This window comes from Hylobates moloch, unplaced genomic scaffold, assembly GCF_009828535.3.
Source record: "Hylobates moloch isolate HMO894 unplaced genomic scaffold, HMol_V3 SCAFFOLD_11, whole genome shotgun sequence".
NCBI classification, from domain to species: Eukaryota; Metazoa; Chordata; class Mammalia; order Primates; family Hylobatidae; genus Hylobates; species Hylobates moloch.
The window spans coordinates 45645415-45656681 of record NW_026652286.1 but is presented as its reverse complement, the minus strand read 5'-3'; the positions used below and the strand labels follow the sequence as shown (position 1 = coordinate 45656681).

Sequence of the window (11267 nt, the reverse complement as noted above, 5' to 3'; positions counted from 1 at the left end):
ACATACCATGATTTTGCAGGGATTTAGAGAGAGAATTCTCAAATGGTTAGATGAAGGGTTCGACTGTAAGTGGTATTTTACAGTCTTTAAAGCACTTTCACACCCATTGTTTCATTGGATTCTCCTAATAACCTTATGAGGTGGCAGGGCAGGCAGAACTTATTCCTTCCATTTTGCGGATGTATTATAGTAACTGAGATTTCGAAAAGTTAAGGGACTTACTAAATGTCACCCATCATGTTTATGGCAAGTTCTAATTTAGGATCTGATTCTCAGATTACTAGTCCAGTAAGCTTCTCATACCTATTTATTCTTCTAACTCAGACAATGCTTTACTTGCTGGACAGACCAAGCTAGCCCCTACTAGATAGACCGCCTACCCCTACTTTGTGCCACTAGGAGAAGAAGTGGGGAAATGGAAGAGGAGAAGATGGGGTTTAGAAGAGGGCAAGGTCAGTGTAACACTAAGAGGAAGAGACTTGTTTGTCACATAGCCAACATATGATAGGTATCTTTCTCATTATTCTCAGAAAAGGGAGAAGAGGGGCTGAGATTTTAAGGCTGGGAGAATAGCGTGTAAAGGGAGATAGGCAGTTTGAAAAAGAGAATGCCTGATGTATTTGGGGAAAGTGAGTCCTGAGGGACAGGAGTCTAACTAGAGTGAGGTGGGGTGAAGCTAGAGAGGCTGCAGCGGGATGGGGACTAAGTCATCCTCTTAGCTAAGCAACCTGGGCTTTTTCCTGCAGGCCTGTAGTAGAGCTAAACTGTCCTGGTGGTTCTTACAGAACACCAAGCAACAATGGCATATAAAATTGAAAATATCAAATTCTGCTGGGCGCAGTGGCTCATGCTTGTAATCTCAGTACTTTGGGAGGCCGAGGTGGGCAGATCACTTGAGTCCAGGAGTTTGAGACCACCTTGGGCAACATGGCAAAACCCTGTCTCTATAAGAAAAAAAAAAAGAAAAAAGAAAAATTAGCAGGGCATGGTGGTGCCTGTAGTCCCTGCTACTTGGGAGGCTGAGATGGGAGGATCACATGAGCCCAGGGAGTCACTGCTGCAGTGAGCCGGGATCATGCCACTGAACTCCAGCCTGGGCAACAGAGTGAGACTCTGTCTCAAAAAATGAAAAAAGAAAAGAAAACATCAAGTCAAATAGGGCTTAAATGAAAAAAATCGTGAAATAAAAAATAATCTGATACTATGTTCTGTATTCTAGAAGAGCTGGACACAGGGGTCAGAAGAAGAGAAAAACTTTTTTAAAGTGCAAGACATATAGCTTTGTGTAGGCAGAGCTTTATAGGCCCTTTACAATAACTCTGTACCTCTCTCTTCACTTCCTCTCCCCACTGTGATCTCTGGCCAACAGATTAGAAACCACTGCTGTAAGAATTCAGATAAGCCGAGAGCGGTGGCTCACGCCTGTAATCCCAACACTTTGGGAGGCCAAGGCAGGCGGATTAGGAGTTCAAGACCAACCTGGCCAACATGGTGAAACCCCATCTCTACTAAAAATACAAAAAAAATTAGCCAGGTGTGGTGGCACATGCCTGTAATCCCAGCTACTCGGGAGGATGAGGCAGGAGAATTGCTTGAGCCCGGGAGACGGAGGTTGCAGTGAGCTGAGATTGTATCACTGTACTCCAGCCTGGCTGACCGAGCAAGACTCTGTCTCAAACAAACAAACAAAAAAGAATTCAGATATAAGGAAAACCACTGTGTCTAAAATATGTTCTAGGGAAGGTAGGACTTTGGCTTGAGTTTGAAGAATGAGTAAGAGAAAAGGAGAAAATGAGTGTGGAAAGACCGGAAAAGGAAAAATTTTGAGAAGGCGCATTGAAAATTGAGAAAATTCTCCCTTCCAACTTTGTGAATTGGAAGTGACTACTATTATTTGTTTTAATAGTGGAACTATTAAAACCAGGCAGGCACAGTGCTGAAGCATGAATGAGGCAATGGGAAGCCATGGAAAGCATCTAGGCAGCAAAGAAAGGTTGTTAGATTTGGAAATTATGTTTTTTGGAAGTAGCACAGCTTAAAAAATTGTCCAGGTGTAGTGTGGCTCACGCCTGTAATCCCAGCACTTTTGAGAGCTGAGGTAGGAGGGTCTCTTGAGGCCAGGAGTTTGAGACCAGCCTGGGCAATATAGTGAGACGACGTCTCTTACAATTAAAACAAAACGAAAAACAAAACAAAAGAAAACAAAAAACAGTCGTAATGTGCTCCTTTTAAACAATGCAAACAATATGAAAATAAAAATTACAGCCGGGCACGGTGGCTCATGCCTGTAATCCCAGCACTTTGGGAGGCTGAGGCGGGCAGGTCAGGAGGTCAAGAAATCGAGACCATCCTGGCCAATATAGTGAAACCCCATCTCTACTAAAAATACAAAAATTAGCTGGGTGTGGTGGCACACGCCTGTAGTCCCAGCTACTTAGGAGGCTGAGGCAGGAGAATCGCTTGAACCCGGGAGGTGGAGGTTGCAGTGACCCGCAATCGCCCCACTATACTCCAGCCTGGCTATAGATCCAGACTCCGTCTCAAAAAAACAAACAAAAAAAACCTACGTGCAATCTGACACCCTTTCCCCCAAGATAATCATTGCTAATATTTTGGCGAAACTCTTTCCTGAAATCTCTCCATACTTATAGAATATTGTGTCAAAACCTCACATAAATGTACTCGTGTAGACATGCTGTTCTGTAATCAATTTTTTTCCCCTGAAGAATAAATTGTGAATAGCTTTTCATGTCAATAGATTTATATCATCATTTTAAATGGCTCCTTAGTATTGCATTGTATGTATATGTCACGCCTTATTTAAGCAGCACCCTATTGATGAACATTTACTCCCCTCATAATTAACTAGGTCATATAACAACTTTGTGCATTCATCTTTTCGAAATTGTTCGATTATCTTTTTAAGGTAAATTCTTAAAAGTAATGGAGCTGTGTCAAAAAGTATGCCCTTTGTCGTCTGGATTCAAGTTGCCGAATCGTCCTCAAATTTGCAGGGAGACCAGCGAGGAAGCTCCGGCATTAGTTCTGGTGAGACACAGCTGAAACGGAGATGGCGAGAGAACAGAATCACAGGTGATCTAGCCCATCAAGGCCCATCCTCGGTGGGCTGGCGTATTCCTTCCCTTTTTCCTCTCTTTCACTTCTTTTTCTTAACATGGAGGAAGAACCGAGAACTGCATCTCCCAGCATTTCGCAGGGACCACACTCCCTGGGAACTGTACTACCGGGTCTGAGAAGGGTCCGGAAGGAGACTAGGAAGCTGAGGGGCATGCTGGGAAGTGTAGTCCAGAGAGAGAGAGAGTGAGTGTGTGGGGGTGTGTGTGTCTATGCAAAGAGGATGGAGACGCTGCGAGTATGGCCCCTTGGGGATGGGGCCTCGGGCGACCTGACTTTCCTCACAGGTGGTCTTTGAGTCTACAAAATCTGCCAGCGGATGGTTGGCTTTATTTCATTGTCCGTGACCGGAGAGGGCGCGGCCCCTCTGCACCGGGCTCGCGGCGGGAGGCGCAGGCCGCGCGCGGGCTAAAGCAGGGCATGCCGGGAGTTGTGGTCCCAGTGCTCTGAGGCTGTGGGACGTGTCGCGGCGCTGCGCCGACTCCTCCTTCCCTGCCCTTCTCAGCGGTCCCCCGCCTCCTCCCTCCGCCTCCTCCTCCCTCTCCCGCAGCCGAGCGTCCCCTCCCCCCACCCGTCGGGCTTCTCGGCGGCTGCTGCAGAGAATTCAGAGCCGAGTCGCTGAGGAGGAGGAGGCTCCGGTCCCCGCGCGCCATCCGCCACCCTACTGGACACGGGCGAGGGAGCGAGAGCGTCGCCGCTGTAGCCTACGGAGAAGACAAGGGCATCGCCGCCTCAGCCGCCGCCGCCGCCGTTTTCGCCTGCAGCTGCTCACCGGTGAGGAGACTCCCCCCGCCACCCGGTCCGCTGGTCCTGAGTCTGGGCCGGTGGCGCTGGCGAGAATGAGAGGGGAGGCTGCGGAGCCCCCGTGCAGGTTGGGGGGAGGGGGTTGAGGTCGCGATGGAACGGCGGGCTGGCGGGGGAGACTTGTCCAGGCGCTGGCTGGGGGTGGGGTGAGGGTGGGACCCAAGCAGGTTGGGGGGCGGGCGACAAGGGAGGAGGACTTTTGATGGAGAATAACCCAACCTGGGACAGGAGAGTGGGGTGGGGGCGTCGGGTTGGAATTCGGGATGGTCTTGGGGCAAGGTGGAAGATGAGACTAGGGTGGGATGGCTTTTAATGGGGGAGGGGACTGAATGAGGGTGGTGATTTGGGTTTGGCCTGGAGCAGTTGACAGCTTGGGATCTGAGCTGGGGTGAGGGGTAGGGGAATGATTTCAACGGAGAGTGAGTGGCATGTACGGGGTTGGATAGGACCCTGCGGAGTGTTAATTCAGGAGGGTGGAATTTGGGGTGGACCTGGGGCAGGATGATGGAGGTGGCAAGAGTTGGGGGTGAGGGGCTTGGCGTGGGTTGAGACCCGAGCTTGAAGTGGATGTTTGTCGTCTGGGGCTGGTGGAATTTGTGGAGATTTATGGAATAGCATGGGTTAGGATAGAGCAGAGGAGTGCAATTTGGGGGTTTCCTGGGGTGGACTGATGGAGGTTGGAATAGGAGTTGGTGGAGGTGGGACATTCAGTGAGGGGAGTGTGATGGTGAGCTGGCAGGAAGGGGTCTCATTGGAAGTCAGGCCCGAAATGGAAGGACAGGGATGGAAATGGAGTGTGGGGCACAGTAGGTTGGATTTAGGGTGATCTTACAATCACTGGAAAGGGCATGGTGGCTCCTTGGTTGCAGGGTCAAGGCAGAGGGGACATACAACATCACTGGGCTGCATTTATTGAAAGGATAGCGGCAGGGGTGAGCAAAGTTGGGGGTTGGTATCTTGAAGAAAATGTCCCTTGACCGAGGTGGCAGAGGGAGTTTTGGAGAAGGACTTTCGGAGATGAGCTGGTAGGCCTGGGGAGGTGGTTGCTGATGGTGAGGTGGCACAGGGGAAATTTAAGGAATGGGAGACCTGGAGTTGTTGGTATGGATGGGAGAGAGAGGATGGAGAGGGACAGTGAGCTGTGCCAGACAGCAGGGGGGAAATGGGTTGGATTATTTTGGTAGTAAAGGATTGGGATGGCCTCCAAAAGACACATGAGGGTTAAGGGTTGGAATACTTAAATGGACAGCCTTGGTGGCTGTGGTTGGGTGAGAGGCAGTAAGGCTGTTAGAGGGGACTTTGCAGGGGACACAGAAGAGACCTTCTCATTCTTAGGGGCCATTTTAATCTGTTCGGTTGATCTTTTTGTTTGTTTTATTTATATTAGTATAATTTGGAAGTCAAGTCAGCCCAAAGGGTAAAGTTGAAAGGGGATTTAGTTAAGGTAGAATTAAGGAGGGGGGGTGTCTTCTGTTATTTGTATATCATGAAAAGTAAGTTGGGGGGAAAAGAGCATACTTCCAAACTAAAGGTGGGAGAAGATAAACTGGAATGTAATAGATATCTTTCTATATGATGTCTCTGCCTTTTCCTTTCCCCTCTCCTCCTGGTGCATTTAAAAACTAGCCGGGCATTTTGAAATGTAAATAGATTTGATGAGCTTGAGATTGTTAAGGGTACATTCCTTGCTTGAGGACTAATGAGTGAGCCTGATAAATATGAGACTGAATTTATTTTGTAGGTAGGTAACATGCACATAGGCAAAAAGAACTTGGGCCTTTTTTACCCCCTCTTTAAATTGATTGCTTGAAGATGCCATTTGTTAGTGTCCTGGTTTGCAAGGCAATTAGGCTCATCATTGTATTGCAGGCTAATAATCCTGAGATGAGTCTTGGCACCACCGCTTTATGTAAACAGAGAGAAGACAGGAAATATGGAAATGTCATAAATATTCATTGGTGAGATGGTTTGGTACTGATGGAGTTTTTCATATGATTGTCTTTTGACATTGATAAGATTTAAAATAATTGGACTGTATTTCTAAAGATTGAATTTTCTTCCAAAGGAATTCAGGTGATCAGAATTCTGTCAGAGGTGAATAAATAAAGCATATTGAGTCATTTTTATTTTATTTTTTAGGGAATGATGTTGATGTAGGTGCATTGTATTAACTACAGAAACAATATCTCCACCTATTCATCAGAAATTCGATTTAAACCTTAGCGATATGCTCATTCTTAGGGCAGAATGGTGATAATGGAAGTTACACAGGAGTGCAAATGGAGGGAGGATCTTTAGAGAAACAGTTTTCTGGACCTAATTGCATTAACTGTGATAATATGTTAAACATAAAGTGGCTGTTGATTAGAGCTCAGACTGAAAAAAAATGAGGAGGGATGTAAAGACGATAAAATTGGCGCCATTGGGATCGAAATAATTCTTTTTATTTTTGTTCAAGCTTCAGAATTTAGCTCGCAAACAAACCATTTTCCTTGGCTTTCACAATTGAGCATATAAAAATACCATTTAGAATCTTTTTTTTTTTAGCTCCAAAATGGGCAGAATGATACCCTTTGAATTGAAAGTGTTTTGTAATGAGGAAGCTTTCTGTATTATAATAAAGATCAGGTTTGAGCAGTTACCTGTAATTCAGTGGGACTGTAATCTAATGCGAGCATTTCTCTCATAACTTTACTCTGAGGTCTAGACGTTGTTTTTGCAGATCTGCAGGCTTGGTCTAGAGGTGGGATATTTATATTAAAGCCCTAGCTTTTGAAAGCCCAAAATGAAAAGTGCCTGGGAGAAATGTGTTGGTGGATTTTTTTTTTCCACAGCCGTGGTTACCTGTGTAGTAGTAATGTGTTTTTGTATCTTTACCTCATTTGATCCTCCAGATATCTTGGTGAGAAGAGAGCAGATGGAGGTATTGGTAGACAGAAGCCTTGGTGGAATGAATAGCCCATGAGTTTAGGAGTTGAGTCCCGGATTCAAATCCCAGTTCTACTACTTGAAAGCTGAGTGATTTCAGTCAAGTCATTAAAAACCTTTCAGATGGCCAGGCGTGGTGGCTCACGCCAGTAGTCCCAGCACTTTGGGAGGCCGAGGTGGGTGGATCACTTGAGGTCAGGAGTTCGAAATCAGCCTGGCCAACATGGTAAAACCCCGTCTCTACTACAAATACAAAAATTAGCTGGTAGCACGTGCCTGTAATCCCAGCTACTTGGGAGGCTGAGGCAGGAGAATTGCTAGAACTGGGGAGGTGGGCAGTGAGCCACAATCGCACTATTGCACTCCAGCCTAGGCAACAAGAGCGAAACTGTCTCAAAAACAAACAAACAAACAAAAAACCTTTCATATTTAGTGGTAATGGCTGCAAAACATTGTGAACATTGTTAATACCACTGAATTGTACACTTAAATTTGGTTAAAAAGGTAAAAATACACACACAAAAAAACCTCAAAAACCAAAAAAACTGGCCAGGCATAGTGGCTCACGCCTGTAATCCCAGACTTTGGGAGGCTGAGCTGGGAAGATTGCTTGAGCCTAGGAGTTCGAGACCAGTGAGGGCAACATAAGGAGACCCGTCTCTACAAAAAAAAAATTTTGCTCGGTGTGGTAGCGTATACCTGTAATCCTAGATACTCAGGAGGGAGGTGGGAGGATTGCTTGAGCCAGGGAGGTCAAGGCTGCAGTGAGCCATGATCGTGCTTCCCTGCACTGCAGTCTGGGTTACAGAGTGAGACCCTGTCACACAATCAAACTTTCATACTTCACAAGGCTGTCAAGGGGGAACAAACCAGTTCATGTCCTGAAAACACTGTACATATGTGAAATATCTGTTCACTATTTATTTATTTAATGAATGTCTGCTAAGTGCCAGGGGAAATAAAAACGAACAGAAAGCAGTTGTCAAGGAGCTTTCAGTGTCATGGGAAAGATAGACAAATACGGTGAGAAAAGTGAGGCAAAATGAATGCTGTGGTTAAATGTGGGTTTTGAAGTCTGTCTACCGCTTACTATTGGCTGTGTGACGTTGGGCACAATGGGCTCATCTGTAAAGTGGGGATAACAGAATTAATATCATAGGATTGTTTTGAGGATTAAATAAGATAATCGATGGAAAGCATTTCACACAATATATTTTATAGTACACATTAAAAAAATTAGTTGTTGCCTTTATTGTTAGAAAGATAGACAGAGGCTAGAATGGTGAATAGCCTTGTGTGCCCTACCAATGAGTTCTTAGTATTGTGGTATTTATTAATGAGGTATTATTTTGTATTATGATCTCATGCATATTTGCATGTTTACAGTCTAGGAACTTTAAACAGTTCTTTAAATGCCAAAGTCCTAAACAGATGTTAGCTGTTAGCTTCCTCATTAATAAAATAAGAAGAAAAATTATGCTCTGAGAGGTTAAATGACTTGTTTAAGGTTACGCAGTCAATGGAAAAATCTGGGTTACAGCCCCCAAATTCTAATTTGTCAACCCCATTTATATCCTTTTTTTAAATTGTAAAATATGTCATATGTATAAAAGTATATTTAACATAAGCCCACAACTTGAAAGAATAACAAACTGAAGACTTTTCTACTTGCTACCCAGCTTAACAAAAAGGAGATTTCTAGTACCTTTAAAGCCTCCTGTGAGGTCCTACTTGATTGAATCTCCCACCTTCTCTCTCCCTCAGAGATAAACAGTTTCCCAAATTTTATGTGAATCATTTCTTTGCTTTTCTTTATACTTTTACCAAATATGTGCATATCCCTAAACAGTATATTTTTTACCTTTGCAACTTTTTATAAATAGAATTATAGGATAAATATTCTTCTGACTTGCTTTATTCTTATTCTTATTTTTTAACTTTAAAAAAAGCTTTATTTCTTCCACCATTAAATAATATATGCTCATGATAGAAACTAGAAATTACAAAAAGTAAAAAGAAGCAAAAGTATTGTTTTTAGTCCCATTACCCAGTAACACTTTTTTTTTTTGTAGAGACAGGATCTCGCTATGTTGTCCTGGTCAAGTGATCCTCCTGCCTCGGCCTCCCAAAGTGCTTACAAATGCAGGCATGTGGCACCATGCCTGGCTGGCAAATGCTTTTTGTAGAAAATATTTTGTGCCACATATGGCCTCTGTTGTTCTTTCTCCTCCCTTCCACTCCCCTTCCCTTTCATCTCCCCATCTCCCTCCCCATTCTTCTCCTTCCCGAAGCCCCTCCTCTTGCTTCTCCGCATTCCTTCTCCCTCCCCTTCTCTTTCTCCTCCTTTTATGTGGTTTTAAGAATGTAAAACTCGGCCGGGCACGGTGGCTCACGCTTGTAATCTCAGCACTTTGGGAGGCCGAGGCGGGCGGATCGCGAGGTCAGGAGATCGAGACCACGGTGAAACCCCGTCTCTACTAAAAATACAAAAAATTAGCCGGGCGCCTGTAGTCCCAGCTACTCGGAGAGGCTGAGGCAGGAGAATGGCGTGAACCCGGGAGGCGGAGCTTGCAGTGAGCCGAGATCGCGCCACTGCACTCCAGCCTGGGTGACAGAACGAGACTCCGTCTCAAAAAAAAAAAAAAAAAAAGAATGTAAAACTCACAGGCCATACAAAAATAGACCATGGGCGGGCCATAGCTGGCCAACCCCTGGTATGTTAAATCAACTCAAAGTTGTAAAATATTGAAGAGCAAAGAGACTAAACCAAGTTCATATTTCTTGCTTTATTTTGTTAAATTTAGTTCCTTGGACAGTTATGCATATCTTTAGTATTGAAAACAATGGTATAGAATTTTTTGTCAAATTATGTTTATCTAAAAGTTTAACATTTTATTAAATGAGCCATTATTTTCCGTATGAAGACACTCTGAGAAAACCTCAGTTTATAAAGTTCCAATACACCTCCTCCTCCTGCGAGTTAGGCAGGTGTCTGGTTCCTTTCAGAATATGCCTATTTTACGATGATATAGGTTGTGCTCTTTCTTAGATATAGACATTTTGAAGGAACCCTGAGATGATATATTTTTCGCAGTAAACTTCAATCGCTGGCTACTTGAGATATGATCTTGATTTGCCTTCTGATCATGTCCCTCAACTTGTATTTCTTTTCTAGCCTCTCTTTTATAATTTTTCTAAGTATTTTAATTTTCTAATGTGTCTTCCTCTATCTTTGAGTTGATAGCAAATGTCTCTATCAGTAGATAACAGCTATGCTATTTATACTTATGCAAACATAATGGTACCATTTTATATATAGTTCTTAGGTTGGTCATGTGGCATTGTTTTCATTTTAAGGATGAAGAAATTAAGACTCTAAGAGGGTAGCTGGGTGCAGTGGCTCACACCTGTAATCCCAGGACTTTGGGAGGCCAAGGTGGGAGGATCGCTTGAGCCCAGGAGTTCAAGACCGATCTGATCAACATAGTGAGATCCAGTCTCTACAAAAAACAAAAAAATTAGCTGGATGTGGTGGCGTACACCTGTGTTCATAGCTATTTTGGAGGCTGAGATGGGAGGATCACTTGAGCCCAGGAATTTGAGGCTACAGTGAGCTATGATCATACCTCTGCTCTCTATCTTGGGCAAGGCTATATCTCAATAAATAAATGAATAAAAAGATTCAAGAGGGTAATTTGTCTTAGGCCTTAAGATAAGTAGGGAATTAGTAGGGAAAGACAAAAGGTACCTAACATTTGAGTGTCTATGGCAGGCAGTATGCTGGGTGCTTTCTTTTCCTTATAGATAGAATTTAATCCTCATATTTCTACTGTATAAGGAATTGTGACCATTTTACAGAAGAAGAAACTGAAGCAACTGAGGCATATAGTGATTAACTAGTTTGCATTTGTTTGCATAGCTAGTAAGAGAAGAAAAGCTGGTACTTAAAAACCTGATTTGCCTTGCTCCAGAGCCATTGTTCTTTTTGTTGTACTACATATAAATCTTCCTGGTTTTAAGCTGTTAAATCAGTAGTCTTCTTTTTTTTTTTTGAGACAGAGTCTCGCTTTGTCTCCCAGCGTGGAGTACAGTGGCGCAATCTCTGCTCACTGCGAACTCTTCCTCCCAGGTTCAAGTGATTCTCCTGCCTTAGCCTCTCGAGTAGCTAGGACCACAGGCACGTGCCACCATGCCCGGCTAATTGTTTGTATTTTTGGTAGAGATGGGATTTCACCATGTTGGCCAGGCTGGTCTTGAACCCCTGACCTCAGATGATCTGCCTGCCTTGGCCTCCCAAAGTGCTGGGATTACAGGCGTGAGCCAGCACCCAGCCTAAATCAGTAGTCTTCAACCTACTTAGACAGGTAGTATCTGGCTACTCTTTTTTTTTTTTTTTTTTT

The 11267-nt window shown here is 44.2% G+C and overlaps 1 protein-coding gene across 6 annotated transcripts in view; it reads left to right on the top strand.

The window, feature by feature from the left end:
- Positions 1-2932: 2932 nt before the first annotated feature.
- Positions 2933-11267, top strand: part of FAM168A (family with sequence similarity 168 member A) — a 204021-nt gene continuing 195686 nt past the window's right edge. For 2 of the 6 annotated variants that reach the window (XM_032166906.2, XM_032166905.2), the window contains exons 1-2: positions 2946-3093; positions 3641-3909. In XM_032166906.2, the coding sequence (XP_032022797.2) occupies positions 2964-3093; positions 3641-3909 (399 nt within the window). In that variant the 5' untranslated portion in view covers positions 2946-2963. Of the gene's footprint in view, positions 3094-3640; positions 3910-11267 lie in introns of those variants that run through there. The other 4 variants (XM_058446497.1, XM_058446495.1, XM_058446498.1 and 1 more) reach the window with 4 other exon arrangements.